The 16,707-nt window shown below is 41.3% G+C and overlaps 1 protein-coding gene across 2 annotated transcripts in view; it reads right to left on the bottom strand.

Moving 5' to 3' along the window:
- Positions 1-609: 609 nt before the first annotated feature.
- The window catches only part of Wdr89 (WD repeat domain 89), a 37,481-nt gene continuing 21,383 nt past the window's right edge, over positions 610-16,707 (bottom strand). For both annotated transcript variants that reach the window (XM_038337092.1, XM_038337093.1), the window contains exon 2: positions 610-2,576. In XM_038337092.1, coding sequence (XP_038193020.1) covers positions 1,388-2,548 — 1,161 coding nt within the window. In that variant the 5' untranslated portion in view covers positions 2,549-2,576 and the 3' untranslated portion in view covers positions 610-1,387. The remainder of the gene's footprint in view (positions 2,577-16,707) is intronic.

Here is a 16,707-nt window from a genome sequence, read left to right as displayed (position 1 = left end):
TTCAAGGTCACCCCGGTTTACGGAGAGAGTTCTAGGATAGCCAGGGCCACACACACACAAAAAAAAAAACTGTTTTAATCTCTACCCCAACCCTCAAAAAAGAAGCATTAGCTTATTAACTTCTATTATTAAGGCACTTTATAAAATATATATGTACACCCACACATTTTGTTTTTTTGAGACAGGGTTTCTCTGTAGTTTTGGAGCCTCTCCTGGAAACTAGCTCTTGTAGACCAGGCTGGCCTCTGCTGGAACTCACAGAGATCCACCTGCCTCTGCCTCCTGAGTGCTGGGATTAAAGGCTTATGCCACCATCAAGACTATACCTTCAGGGATCACTTCTATAGTTCATTACAAAAATATTTTTTAAGAGGAAAAATGAAACAATTAGCAGTAAATGTTACCCCACCCCAAACTGTCTCAGTAAGTAAAGGAACCTACTGTGAAGCCTAAGGACTTGGGTTTGATTCCTGGGACCCAGATGGTAACATGGTAGAAGGATAAAACTGACCCTTAAGTTGTCCTGTCATCTATACACACATACATACAACACACACACACACAACATACACACGCACACTGGCAGTAAACAAAGCTTCAAGTTTAAAATTATGGGTGAAATAAGAAAATTTAATCATAACATTGAAAAGATATTTTGAAACAGAACAGCCCTGCTGTTGTATTTTCATTTCTTCATCTTACTCTAAGGCTTACGATGAATCTAGTAAGATCATTTCTTTTTCAACAGCAAAGCACCTGGGTGTCAGTTACCCAAGTGTAAATAGAGGTTTTCAAGTACAGATGCAAGTAGTTACTAAATATATTTTTCTCATTTAGGAAAATGTATACTTCATTCCTAAAAAAAATAAAATTCTGTTTGGACTCACTAGATGCTGAGTCGGTGCTCAGAGGTGATGGGGTAGGTGCAGTGAGCAAGCACAAGCTCCTCACACTACCCAACAGTCTGATGTTGAGTGGACAGTGAAGATAATTTCAAATGCAAAAACTTTGAGCTTAAAAAAAACATAGCCCAAACCAGCCGTGTCATGGTATCCATATCTATCTATCTATCTATCTATCTATCTATCTATCTATCTATCTATCTGAGAGTCCTTTTCAGAGTGATTTCTCCAAACCCGACACTCACTAACTCAACAGGTGGGTTTTGAAGCATGGCCTGTAATTTTCCTGTCACGTCACTGATTTTTATACTCAACTGGAGGCTTTAAAAATATTATAGAACATGTCTGGACGCAAATTAAGTCATTCTCAATATTTGTCTGGGACTTTGCTAATTGCTGCTTTTACAGGTAAGCTTTAAAAACATTTGCTATAGGGAACAAAAATGATTTGAAACCAGAAGCGCCTGCAAATTTGCATTATGACATCACTGCTGCTTCCTTCTCTTGTAAGAACCGCTGCTGTGGACTCGAACTCGCTGCTGCACGGAGGAGGCTATCTTCAAGCTGTCTTTCTTTGGGAAGGTCTTCTCCACAGCTACGGGTTTCCAAAGCAGCAGCTGTGCATCCTCTCCCCCGGTCAGCAAAGTGTCCTCGGGCACGTTCCAACAGAAAGAACGAACAGTGGCTGCATGCCCCCCCTGAAGGCTAGTCACGTGGGTCAGTCCTGCCGAGGTGCAGCTCATTAAGTGAATCCTTCCCGTGTTGGTTCCTCCAATAACAAACAATTTGTCCATCTTTTCATGATATAGGCCGCCGATCAGATAGTCCAGAGGACCTTCTTTTCCATCACTTATTTCTCTCACATCCTGGATGTTCAAACATGTAATTGGTTCATCGGTCTCCAAATGATTAAGATCCCACCAGCAAAATCCCTCATCGTGTGTCATGCAGTAAATTTGTTTATAATCTCTTCCAGACCAACCAATGCAGCTCACTGAGGAAACGGAGTTGCAGGTCGCAACCAGTGCATCTTCTTCGTTATCCACACTGATATCAAACACATTTACCAGGCCATCAGTTGAACCAGAGACAACCATGTTGGGATTGCTGGGATGGAAACGTACTTGGGTGATGTCATCACTGTGTGTCTCTGAATAGGCCCCCAGTGGCTCTCTAGTAGATGAATCCTGAGATGTGGTCCTGGCATCCCAGAATACCAGCAATGCATCATCATCCACTTTTTCTGTACCCGCACAAATGACATGATCTTTGCAGTTGACATCAAAACTAATAAAAACATTGGAAGGGTAACCTTTGAACAATTGCATGGGCTTTTCACTAGCTAACCGAGCATCCCAACATTTGACAGTGCCATCCGTACTTGCAGAATAGACATTGTCACAGGAGTTTGCAAATCTGACTCCATTAAGAAGTCCGGGAGAGCCATTAAATTCTCGTAGAACATTTAGTGTCTCTTTATCATATATCCTTATAGATCCATTTGAACACAGAACAGCAACCAAGCTCCCTTTTTCTGCTTGGATGGTCTTCGATGTGTCTATGCCAAGCAGGTAGGTGGGCTCTTTTGGTTCTGAGGAACGTCTAACAATATGTAGATTAGCAAACTGTTCCTCAATCCTCTCCATGTCAGCAGCAACATCCACAGGTATAAAACTCTGTAATAAAGATAGAAAAATCAAAATAAAACTCATAGCTTCTCTAAAAGTGCAACTGAGTCACAAACACTGGGGGTAGATTCCTGCCGAGCTTCCATTACTGATTACACCTTTCTCTGAGTCACTCGGAAAAAGTACTTTTCTTTCAGATACTGACTTGTGCCTGGCCACACTTCCCTGGGCTTTTTCTCTCTTTCTGATTGATGCTCCTTCCACTACAGTCACTTCTGCCTTGCTGCTGTTTCCTAAACTCCATTGCAAAAGCCAAGGCTTTCTTCCCTATCTCCTGCAGAACTGTCAGTTTACCTGTCCTGTGGTTTTCTCTGAAACACTAATAAATGGTCCTATAACACTTTGGAATGAAAGAACTGAAATAAATCTTCTCTATTACTTTAATCTTTTCCCTTCTGTGAATTAACTAAAACTTTCACCACATTACTCTTAAAACAGAATTCACCATAATATTTTATGCTAATGAGAAAATTAGAAAGCATTGACCCATACTCTGAGCAGTCCCCAGTGGCCTCATGCAAGTTTAAATTTAAATAGAGCTATCTAGGCAAAAAACAAGCCCCCTGAAATGTTCCTAGCTTAATCCTGGGACCTGAGAACAGGTTGGCTTACATGACAAAGGGGACCTGAGGTTGCAGATGGAATGAAGGCTGCTGGCTAATCAAACTAATTTAAACCGGACCTTAAAATAGGAAGATTATCCTAGATTATCTGAGTAAAGCCAGCCTAAGCACAAGTGTCTTTAACAGCAGAAGCGGGGTGGGGGAAGCACTTGGGAAGTGGGAGGTATAATATCGCCGGCTTTCTAAGAAAGGGACATACTAGGACTGGAGAGATGGCGCAACAGTTAGGAGCGCTTACAGCTTGTCCTGGACAGTCTGTTGTCAATTTGTCACAAGTTAGTAGTTATCTGGGAACAAAACTTACCTGAGAAAACGTCTCCATCTGCCAGACCTATAGGCAGGTCTGTAGGGCCTTTTCTTTATTAATGATTGCTGTGGAAGCCTCCCACCCACCCACTGTGGTGCCATCCCTGGGTGCTGTGAGAATGAGGAAGCCATGAAGGGCGAGCCAGGAAGCAGCAGTCCTCCATGGCTTCGGTGTCAGCTCCTGACTCCAGGTTCTTGCCATGATTTCTCTGGTCAGTGGATTACAGGCTATAAAATGAAATAAACCTGTTTCTCTCCAAGTTAATTTTGGTCATGGTGTTTTATCACAGCAACAGACACCCTACCTAAGACACTACTCCAGAGAACTGAGCTTGGTTACTAGTACCCACTCATGACAGCTCCCAACCACCTGTAACTCCAGCTCCAATGGATCCCACACCTTCTGGCCTTGACAGACACAAGTAAGTGGTATATGCACATACATGGACACACACACATACATGCATACACACATGGAAATTTCTTAATAAAGAGGGGACATATACCAAGAAATGTAGGTAAGCCCAAGAAACTGGAAAGAAGGCAGCACTTCCTTCCAGAGTTTCCCAGTGGATATGCAGCCCACTTACACCCTAATTTTAGCCCAGGGATAGCCATCACGAACTTATGACGTTTGAAATTATAAACAGTGTGCTTGCGCTGTGTCAGCTACTCAGCAGCTAGTCACTTGTTGCAGCACTGTGGGAAACTAACAAGGAAGTAGTTCACAGGGGAGAATCCTGCAGAAGCACCTTCAGACAGTAGCTTCTCAGTGTTAGAACTGGGACTCCACAATCTGGCTTCAGAAAACATGCTCTTCCCCCAACCCCCACCAGACAGGTGTCTTTGTGTAGCCTTGGCTGTCCTAGAACTAGTTCTGTAGAGCAGGCTGTCCTCAAACACACAGAGATCGCCTGCCTCTGCCTCCCAAGTACTAGGATTAAAAGAGAGCTCCACCACCGCCTGGCTCAGAAACCATGCCCTTAACCACTGATCAGGATGGCTTTTCTACAGTGGGTAGCGTGTAGAACAAAACATAACAAAATATAAGAAGATAGAACAAAGACCATCGCAGTGAAATTGGACAAGGCAAACCAACAGAAGGAAAAGAGCCACAAGAAAAAATAAAAGAATCAGAGACCCACTTGTGCCCATACTCAAGAGCTCCATAAAACAGAAAATTGAAAGTTATAATATATGCGCAGAGGACCTGGTACAGGCCCATGTAGGCCCTGAGCTTGCTGCTTCAGTCTCTGTCAGTTCATATGAACTTTGCTCGGTTGATTTAGAGGGATTTGTTCTCCTGGTGTCCTCCATCCCCTTTGACTACCACAACTTCTTCCACTTCCTCTTCCTCAGGGTTCCAGAAGACAGGCTCTTTCGATGTAGCCTTGGCTGTCCTGGAACTTGCCATGTAGACCAAGCTCACAGAGATCTGCCCACCTCTGCCTCTTGTGTGTGCCAATACATCTGGTGCCTATACTATTCAATTTTAAATATTTAGTTATGAAATACTTCATAACTGAATGTGCAAAGAGGTGTAGAAAAAAAATAGAAGACCGAAATATATAACACCCAGATTTAACAGATGCTTCCATATTTGCTTGATATCTTAATTACATTCATTTATCTATTTGTGTGTATGTAGTAGTGGAGCATGCACATTTTACAGCTCTACCTGTAGGAGTTCTCTCCTTCCCCCATGTAGGTCCTGAGAACTAAACTTAGATTGTCAGGCCTGGTGGCAAGCCATTTTACCAGCGGAGCCATCTCACTAGTCCTCAGATTTAAAAAAATAAATAAACAAATAAACAAAAAATTAGAAGTAAAACTAAGTTCCTATAAGAATTTGTAAAAATGCCATGACATTTTTACATACACACCTCCTTTGTGTTGGAGGAGGGCGCCGCTTGTTGATTCCCAGCCACATAGCCCCGAAGTAATCACACAGAAAATTAATTAAATCACTGCTTGGCCCATTAGCTCTAGCTTCTTACTGGCTAACTCTTACATATTAATTTAACCCATTTCTATTAATCTGTATATTACCACGAGGTCATGGCCTACCAGCAAAGTTTCTGCATGTCTATCTCCAGTGGAGGCTCTATGGCATCTCTCTGACTCCGCCCTTCTATCTCCCAGCATTCAGTTTACTTTTCCCCACCTATCTAAGTTCTGCCCTGCTATAGGTTCAAAGCAGTTTCTTTATTCATTAATGGTAATCACAGCATACAGAGGGAAATCCCACATTACCTTGGAAATTTGCTCTTTTCATTCAACATTATTAAAAAACGAAACAAAACAATAAACTAACCTTTATTTTACTGTTCAACTTACTACCTGACTCTGTTTTTTCTTTATCAATTAAAAATGGTCAGTGTGATAGTTTGGCAAGTAAAGTCATTTATTGGACAAGCCTGGTGATATGAGTACCATTCTTGGAAATTGTCATTAAAGGAAAACCAAGTTGTCCTACAAGTTGTCCTCTTACCTCTATGTACACACCCCGGCACATGCATCAACATGCCCATATTAACATACCACATCACACACACGCGTGCGTGTGACGCGCGCGCACGCACACACACACACACACAGAGTTGATAAGGTATTTGTCTGGCAGGCACAAACCCTGGTTTAATCCCCACTGCTTCAGTGGTAGTGCACACCTATAACCCCAACACTTGGGAGGAAACAGGTGCTCAAGGAGTACTAATCACTGAGATGGAGGCACAGCTCAGTGGTTAAAGGTTAGCACAAGGCCTGGGCTTCATTCCCTAGCGCCACCAAAAAAAAAAAAAAAAAAAAAGTCATGGGAAGAGCCAATGTGCAACTGCTTCAACTTTCATGGTAAGAACTTAACAGTTCTAGGAGACAAAGAGAGCAACCAAGAAAAGAATGCAGGGGCTGGAGAGATGGCTCAGAGGTTAAGAGCATTGCCTGCTCTTCCAAAGGTCCTGAGTTTGATTCCCAGCAACCACATGGTGGCTCACAACCATCTCTAATGGGGTCTGGTGCTCTCTTCTGGCGTGCAGGCATACACACAGACAGAATATTGTATCCACAATAAATAAATAAATAAATAAATAAATAAATAAATAAAAGAATGCAATGTTAAAGGCAATGCTAAGGGAGAAGAGAGGATTTCAGGACCTACAGGTAGAACACTGTTATCCGTCCCTTTACCAACACTGAGAAGACACGACGGGAGGTCCAGATCGAGGGAAAGCACTGAAGTGAATATTGAGATAGTTTGATTGGCTACAAACATCTCTTCTGGGGCAGAGTTCAGTCTCCAGGATCTACACAGAGAAGTATAAAACCAACCCCCAAATTGTCCTCTATAGTCACACACATTGTGAGCCAGGTATGTACACAGAGACCGACATCACACAGATACACAACTAAAAAATAAATAAATGCAATTATAAAATAACATACTTTTTCTTCACCCAAAAGAAGCTTCTTTGTCCATGAACTACATACAGAATGCAGCAGGCATCCAAAACCAACTTAAATTCAGGCCTAACTGTTCTGGAAATGGAGACAGATGATGACTAGCTCATCTTGACCCAGAATTCACTTAGTTCTGATCAAGAAACAGTAGAAAGCCTGGAGAGATGATGGCTCATTGGTTAAGAGTACTAGCTGCTTTTCCACAGGACCTACATTCGATTCCTAGCACCTATACAGTAACTCATAACTGTCTATAACTACAGTTTCAGGGATTCAACACTCTCTTTAGCTTCCATTGGTACCCAGCATGCACATGTGCACATACAAATATACAAGCAAAATAATACTCAGTCACATAAAGTTTTACTTTATGTGTGTATGTGTGTATGTGTGTGTGTGAGAGAGAGAGAGAAGGAGGGAGAGAATATTCGAATTATGCTTCTTTTGATTTTTTTTTTTCAAGACAGGGTTTCTCTGTGTAGCTTTGGCTGTCCTGGAACTCACTCTGTAGACCAGGCTGGTCTTGGACTCAGAGATCCATCTGCCTCTGCCTCCCAAAAGCTAATATTAAAGGCGTAAGCCACCACCACCCAGTCCACATTAGGCTTTTATTCTTTTAAAAGATTTTATTCATTTTTATTTTTATGTATTTTTTTCTGCATGTATTTTAGGTATTCCACATGTGTGCAGCGCTCTCAGAGACCAGAAGGGGGCATCGGATTGCCCAGAACTAGAGTCCAATATGGTTACAAACCACAATGGTGCTGGGAATTGAACCCCTCTGGAAAAGCAGCAAGTACTTTAACTGCTGAGCAGTCTTTCCAACCCCACATTCAATTTTTAAAAGAAACGGTGAAGTTAATTCTACATAATGACAGAGGAGAAAGGAAGGAAGCAGTGTGATAGAAAAAACATGTTCCAAGGCAAGGATAGTTACTATAGTAACTGTCCTTTAACCAAGGCAGGAATGGTTACTATAGCAACTGTCCTTTAACTATTTCTTTTCTTGTGTTCTACTTTTATTTATTTATTTTTTTTTGAGGCAGGGTCTCATGTATCTCAGGCAGGTCACAAACTCAGTATGGATGACGTACGTTTCTGCTCTCACGGCTTCTATTGCCCCAGTGCTGGGATTGCAGGCCCACATCACCACACTAGCTTTATGTGGCACTGGATCAAACCCAGGGTCTCATGAGAGCCAGGCACGCGTTCTACCAACTGAGCCACACTCCTAGTACCATTTTTTCCTCTTTCAATTTTTTTTTAAAGATTATATATCAACAAAGTATGGTCATACCTATAATCATAGGACTTGGGAGGTGCAGACAGGAGAATCAGAAAGGGGGGTCATCCTTGGCTACCTAGAAAGTTTGAAGTTAAGCTGGTCTATTATATAACAAGTATTAAATTTTTTATGCTGTGGGATCTATACAGAGTACAGAATAATAAAAAGAATGTCCCCCACCCAACTTCCTTCTGTAGTTTTTATCCAGCACAATCACAATACTCAAAGTTATTAGAAATGAACGAATCAATTGCACATATTTTATTTGAGAATAGACAGAATGCTAACTCCTCAAATTCCTCTTTCCCACCCTTTATGCAGCATCAATACAGTTTCTGGACTTGACTTCAGCTCCAGGGCCCAACCCTGATTACCCTAATCCAATAACAGCAATCCCACTACTTTTTGAAATAACTGGCTCAGAAACCTCTGAAGCAGTCGGTGCAAGCATGCTTGCCTGACTACAAGTGGTCCATACGTCGACCACCACCTCCAGCATGAAGCAAAGCCAAATGATAAAAGCAACTTTACAATATATACTCAGCATTTCCTGATTATTCAAGCCAGATGCCTCAGATTTTCATTAGCATAGACAGAAGCAACTTTAACTAATTTTATTAGTTAGTTTATTAATTAATTAACATTTATGATGTCAATGATGATCTGGGGGCTTTGAGACAGATTCTGGCTGTCTAACCTAGACTGGCATGGAACTTGCTATGTAGCCTCGGCTGGCCTCATACTTGAGATCTGCTGCCATAGCCTCCCTAGTATGGAGATTACTAATGTTACAGAGATAAAATCCCAAGTCTTACATATGCCACTGATGCAAGATAGTTTTCAAAAGAAATTCAGAAAAAAAAGAGAGAAAGTCAGGAACATAGTTTTTAAAAATTAAATGTAACTGATATCCAATGGAGGAACTCTGATCTTTCATTCTCTCTATTTCTACTTCTCTTCTTAATTGTTTAAAATAAAGGGGGAAAAAAGATAGGGAACAATTTTAGAAAGCTCTTTATAAATATGCTCAGTAATAATGGTTCCCTGGTGCTAAAGAAGAAAAAAAAAGTTACTGAAATATTTTTAAAACTTTACACAGAATTCCATCTGCTAAGTTTCTGAACAACCCAACAATATATACATACTTCTGAATACCTGACACTGTCAGCGTGGTTCAAAATTCAAGACTGCACATCTATTGTTTTGGAATATTTATATCTTCAAGCCTCTTTCCCCAGGAGACAGTAAATATTATTAGTTTCTTACGAATACTTTCAGAAACTGTCAATTTGGAGTTTAATGTAAATATTGCAGGAAGTATTTTTAGCTCAATAAAAATCTGCCAGTGTGTTACAATAAAAAGGCAATAGGTTTACAAAACAACTCTTTTAGTTTCAAACCCCGCTCTGCCACAATAAGGAAACAGCACTAAAGAATCTTCCTTCCCTAAACGTCCGCAACGACCTAAACGTCCGCAACGATTGCTGAGGCCATGCCCAAATGATATCTGAACAACTCTCACTAATTCTCGGGTCTGAAGAAGTCAGCTGAGGTGCAGGTAGGGAGCCTCAGAAAATTCAGACAGACACAAACACTCAAGCTCCCCTACTGGAGAGAAGGTAGGGGTTTCAAAGGTTACTGTTTCTTTAAGGTCCTCAGGGAAAGTGTGAGAAAAGAGAGAAGCAGTCTGCTGAAAGGAATGTCTTGGGAGTTAGTGGAGTGGGGCATGATACAGAGGCATTTCCTAGGGTCTCAGCTGAGACATGGGAGTCCCACTTGTTCTCAGCCCCAGCTGAGATTTTGCCAATGGAAGGCAGAGATGCATGGCACACCCGGGTCACGGGGGATAAGACTTCCCACCTTCTCTTTGTCCACCTGCTGGTTGTCACAGAGGACCTGAAGACAAAATGGCAAAGCCAGAGATGAAAGGAATCTTTCTCAATTACTCTCTACCTTACTCATTGAGACAGGTTTCTCAACTGAATCCAGAATTACCCATTCTGCTAGTCTAGGAAGAAAGGTTATTCTAAGAGCTGGAATCACAGGAACCACGCCATGTCCCGCTGGTTTTTTTTTTTTTAATTTATTTATTTATTATGTATACAATGTTCTGCCTGCATGTGTCTTGCAGACAGAAGTTGACATCAGATCTTATTACAAGTGGTTGTAAGCCACCATATGGTTGCTGGGAATTGAACTCAGGACCTCTGGAAGAGCAGTCAATGCTCTTAACCACTGAGCCATCTCTCCAGCCCTCCCGCTGGCTTTTATATGGGTTCTGGGGATCTGAACTCTGGCCTCACACCTGGGTAGCAAGTGTATTATCCAGTGAGCCATTACACTAGCCCTGAATTCTACTGTTTTGTTTTTGTTTTGTTTTTTGAGACAGCAGCTCATGTAGCCCAGGTTGGCCTCGAACACCCTATGTAGTCAAGGATAATGTTGACTTTTTGATCCTTCTGATGTTACCTCTAGATCACAGGGCTTCAGGGGATCACAAGCCTAGTGTAAATAAAACAATCCTAAGTATGATTGTGTCCATTCTAGTAATGCTATACTATTGAGAAAAGCATAGCCAATATATAGCAGAGCTGTCTTCTGAATTTAAGTATCTGTGTTCCCAAGTCCATGCTCTTAACTACACGACACTTGTTGTTAGTTAGCATTTTACAATCAGGTGCACTATGCTGAAATAAGGATAGACCCTATTAATTTTTTAAAGAGAAAATACCGGCAGAGCATTTGGAAGCAGTAGCTTCTGATGCCTGATGTCATATATTTGCACCAAAGTCAGTGGCAACCCTGGGGAAATCACACGGCAGTTCTATAGCAGACATGGAAGAAGCTTAATATACCCCACATATACCTCGTGGCAGCTTATCTGAAGCAAAATACACAGGTACAGCTTAGGAACCAGGGTAAGAGCATTTCAGAATTATAGGGAGGCTGAAGGAGAATGATCGCTCACACACCTTAGTGGTTTGCCTTGTAGAAGACTAGCTCGGTATAAAAAGCATACGTTAGCTTAACTTGAGAACCCTTCCCGGAAAATATGCCAGCAATTTAGTGAAATCTGTGTGTATGTTTTAAATGAACAAGGAACTGGCTTTAAAACAATTACCAAGAACCATTTGGTTTAAACTGGGAAGAAGTGCTGAATATTTAGTGGAAAGTATGCTAAACTGACATCTGCTACAATTCCAATATAGTTTTAAATTTCACATTCATTAATGACTGACACTTAATGCCTTTGTAAATTAATCTAGCTTAGTGAAACTGAATATGCTATTTTTATTCATCTAAATGTTCAAGATTCTAGGGGTGGAGGATGGCTCAGTGGTTAAGAGCTTGAACTCCCTTCCAAAGGAAACGAGTTCATTTCCCAGCAACCACACTGAGTGGCTTCCAACTGCCTGCCCTTTAGGGGAAAGATGCCTCTGGCATCATGAACATTAGTACTTACAGGCATGCATGTGTGTGCGTGTGCACGCAGGGGCACATATACATACACACTCTCTCACACATGTGCCTTTGCCACAAGTTTAAAAAATAGAAATAAAACATTATTTATATATATGTATGTTTGTTTGTTTAAAGAAAGAAAATGCTCAAAATACTGGCTATAGCAACATGTGGAATCCCATGCATTAAATACACTATAGGAAAAGAAAAACAATCTTTTTTTCTTCTTTCTTTCTTTTCTTCCTTCCTTCCTTCCTTCCTTCCTTCCTTCCTTCCTTCCTTCCTTTCTTTCTTTCTTTCTTTCTTTTTTTGAGACATGGTTTCTCTGTGTAGACCAGGCTGGCCTCACACTCAGAAATCAGCCTGTCTCTGCCTCCACATTGCTGGTATTAAACACATGCACCACCATACCCTGTAAAAAGGGTAGTTTTTAAGGTGTAGGTTTTTTTCCCTTGGAAGGGAGAAGGAACTGGGAAAATAACATTTTCTCACACAATGCAAGGTCATCTTTTGGGTTACAACTGTAACGTTCAAATCACCTTTAAAAGAAACAAACATAAGTGGGCACAGTAGCACAGGCCTTTAAACCCAGCACTCAGGAGGCAGAGGCAAAGGCAGAGGCAGACTGATTGCAGATGGATCACAGACGGATTGCTGAGCTATGCCAGCCTAGTCTACAGAGAGAGCTCCAGGACAGCCAGGACTACACAGAGAAACCTTGTTTCAAAAAAGCAAAAAGAAGAAAATAAAAAAGAAAATAAATAAGGGACTGGAGAGATGGCTCAGCAGTTAAAAGCACGGGCTGCTCTTCCAGCAGTCCTGAGTTCAATTCCCAGTACCTAAGTGGTTGCTTACAACCATATGTAATGAGATTTGGTGCCCTCTTCTGGCCTGCAGGGATACATGCAGGCAGAACACTGTATACATAATAAATCAATTAGAAAGGAAGGAAGGAAGGAAGGAAGGAAGGAAGGAAGGAAGGAAGGAAGGAAGGAAGGAAGGAAGGAAAAGAAAAGAAATAAGAAGAGACTCAATGGGGCAGGAGAGATGGCCCAGAGGTTAAGACCACTTGTTGCTCTTGCAGAGGGTCTGGGTTCGGTTCCCAACAAGCAAGGTGACTCAAAAACCATAACTCTAGTTTTCAGTGATCCAATGCTTTGTCACCTCTGCAAACCCCAGGCATTCACATAGTACACATAAATGCAAGCAGGCAAAACATATACATAATATAAAATAAATATACATTAAAAAATTTCCTAATAACATCCCAAGGTGTCCAGTTTCTCAGTTCTTCTGTGCAAAAGTCACCCTTTACAGGAAGTCTACAAATGCCCAGCTTCTTTCAATGAGTACAATTCTGCTTTTCCTTTTCACAACAACCAGCTGGTTAATCAAATAAAGAGAAACCAAACTACCCAGTCAAAAGCTGCCTTAATTTGGCAAGGTTATTAGTGCTGTGTGTTTACTATTTCTTCTAATTCTGAAAAGATGCTTTAAAAATTAAGCAAATGCCATCCTTAGTAACTGCAAAAGGCTGGAGGGCAGGAGCAAGAAGAACAGAAATGAAAACTAAGAACTTATTCCATCACAAAGAGAGGTTAACAATGGAATTTAAAGTCAGCTCATGGCACATTTAACAAATAACATATGTTGTAGTTAGCAAGTGGTAAGCTCTAACAACATTGTATCTACTCATTTCCTAAAGAATGGCCCTATCCAAGAACTCAGGCTGAGGCAACACGATCCCCAGTCTCAGTCAGTGTTCAGGGCCAGCTTTGGCAATACAGTGAAAAGAAAGAGAGCAAGTTGCAGAAGAACACATAACCCTTGCTTTCTTCTGGACAGTGAAGCAATCAACACAAACATAGACAACTAGTTCTACCGGTAAAAATACCGAGAGCTACCTTTTCACTGCCGTTGCCCGAGTGGCTGCTGCCATAATGCAGTGTAATCCCTTTGTGACTTCTGACCCAGCGAGAGCTGTAAGCATCGTTTCAATGCGCCTTTCACATTCAGAGGAAGATCATGTCTTCTCCTTTTTCCGAAGAGTTGAGAAGTATAATGTTCGATCTACACTCACTTTTCATTAAAGACTGATTAAATGGAAAGAAAAACCTACTTGGTGCTGAGTATTATAAAAAAGTAATTAGAATAAGGAAGAAATAAGAGGCAGGAAATCTAGATTAAATCTTTAGTTGGAAGGCTTTCCTATGAAGTGACATTTGAGAGCAGAATGAAAAGAAGGACGAAGGGAGTAGACTATGCGCAGCAAGCGTCTCCTAGGCTAGCTGGGTCTGATGGTATGAGCCTGGGGTTGCAGATTCATGCTCGGTAAACTGAGGCAAGAGACTCACAAGTTGAAGTTTGTTTGGGCTATGGAGTATATTCAAGGCCATCTTGGTATCTAATCCCCCATCCAATAAATAAATAAATAGATAAATAAAGTCAAACAGAGCTATGGATAAAGCTCAGTGGTGGGGTACTTTCTGGACTCCAGTCAATCGACGGTGGGGAGAAGCAGTGGTGGGGGAACTGAGCCAGAGCTGGGCATAGTGCTACACATTGTAGTACAACACTTGGGTAGTACACCTCAAGCCGGAGGCCACTCTGGATACACAGCAAATTTGGAAATTTGTGGCCAGTCTCAGTTGTATGTGTAATGAGATCTTGTCTTTAAAAAAAAAAAAAAAAAAAAAAGGTAAGAGCTTTGAAGAACAGATATGGAGTATTAGAACCCAAAAGAGTACCAAAAAGGCAGGCAAGGAAGGGACACACAAGGGACAAGCATTTTAAGACTAAATTTCAGGAAGCTGCAAACCAAGGGAAAATAGCATTCTCAACAGTAACCCTAGCAATCAAATAATGCATTCAAAATTCTCAGTCAAGGTGATTTCTAACTTAGACATTTTTTTAAAGGTTTTTTTTTTAAATCAAAGATTTAAAAAATGTTTTAAGTGCATGCCTTTAATCCCAGCACTGGGGAGGCAGAGACAGGCGGATCTCTGTAAATTCAAGGCCAGCCTAGTCTACATAGAGAGTTCCAGAACAGAGCTGAATAGTGAGACCTTGTCTCAAGGAAGAAAAAAAAGAAAGAAAGAAAGTTAGTTTTATGTATGTGCCAATGCGTGGGTATGTGCATTTAAGTGCGTATGCCCAAGGAGGCCAGACAAAGCAGTTGGACCCCTGAAGCTGGAGTTACAGGAAGTTGGGAGTCACCTGGTGTGGGTGCTATGAAATGGGGTCCCCTGGAAGAACAGCATAAGCTTTAAACTATTGAGCCATCTCTGCAAACTCTTAGAATTCTATTTTTAGTTGAATAACTTAACAGTCAAATGTGAAAATAAGGATATTTTATATGAAAAAAAATCTTAACTTCATCACCCAAAAAGAACCCCGGAGAAGAATATTCCCTCTTCCATGAGCCTCTATGAGTAAAGACCAAGGCCTGTATCACAGGAGGAAGAGCACAGAGAGAAGCCTACTTGACCAAGGCAGGCAGGACCTGTTGGAGCTCAGAATGAGGCATGGCCAATGAGAAAAACTATGGCCATGACATCTCATGCCTGACATTATGTATAAGATAGAAATAGCCCACAGCTCAAAGAATCTGTAGTAGACTAAGGTAATTATAGCAACAACAAAGCCCAAACCTGATTAGACTTCACAGCCTGACAAAATACTTAAAAGTGTTCATTCCCCAGAGTAAATACTCTATTATGCTACACAGTGTGCACAGAATTCACTTTGAGAAGCAGAATTGTATGTGATGGTTCTAGCCTCTAATCCCAGCATTTAGGAGTAGAGGCAGGAGGATCAGGAGTTCAAGTCTTGGTGTTTTATTGCTGTAATAAGACATCATGACCAAAGCAATTCACAGGACAAAGAGTTTAGTGGGGTGGGCTTACAGTTTCAAAGGGTGAGTCTATTATCATAATGGAGAGCAGGAAGGAAGGCAAGGCACTGGAGCAGTAGCAGAGACCTCAATCCACAAGTACTAGGTAGAAAGAGAACTAACTGGCAATGGCATGGGCTTCTGAAACCTCAAAGCCCACCCCTAGTGACAAACTTCCTCCAACAAGTCCACACCTGCTAATATTTCTGAAATAGTTCCACCAACTGCGGACCAAGCACTAAAATATGAACCTGTGGGAACCATTCTCATTCAAACTACAACACCAGCCTTGGTTATACATCAAATCTGAGGACAGTAGGGCTATCTGAGACCTAGTCTTTAAAATGAAAAAAGAAAAAAAGAGAAGGCTGGAGATGTGATTCCCAGGGTCAACCACATGTCCTAACTTCAATCAATACTACAACATGAAACAGCATTGTGGAGGATGCCTGTAAACCCAGAACACAGGAGGTAAGGGCAGGTGGATCAGAAATTCAACATCAGCCAATCCAGTCAGCTAAGCAGATCTCCACCTCTCCTTCCACTCCTCTGTGTTTAATCCCCAGCTCTGTAGGGACCGCCTGCTGAGGACTCTCCTCACCTACTGCCCCCATTCTCAGGGGATCAAGCAGATCATAGTAGAACATCCTGCTTTCTTCCCTCCTATGGACTTCCTTAGCAACCCCACCCCACCTCATCCCCATTCCCAAGTGTAAATTCCTAACACCTAGTGTTTTAGGGTTTTATTGCTGTGAATAGATGCTAAAGAGATTAAGCACACCAAAGACAACACAAAGGATAAATAATCTCAGACCAGCAAACTGAAACAAAACAAAATAACAGGAATCACTGTTATCGCTCAACATCAATGGTCTCAATTCCCCTATTTAAAAAAAAAAAGACACAAACAGAATGCATGAAAAATAACATCTCTCCTTCTGCTGCATCCAAAAACATGCCTTAACCTCAAGTATAGGCATCACTCAGGGTAAAAGGTTGGAAAAAGATATTCCAAGCAAATAGACCTAAGAAGCAAGTTGACGTACTCATTTTAATATCTAACAATATAGACTTCAAATCAAAGTAACCAGAA

The sequence above is a fragment of the Arvicola amphibius genome, chromosome 7 (assembly GCF_903992535.2).
Source record: "Arvicola amphibius chromosome 7, mArvAmp1.2, whole genome shotgun sequence".
Taxonomy (NCBI): domain Eukaryota; kingdom Metazoa; phylum Chordata; class Mammalia; order Rodentia; family Cricetidae; genus Arvicola; species Arvicola amphibius.
This window is presented reverse-complemented; position numbering and strand designations above follow the sequence as displayed.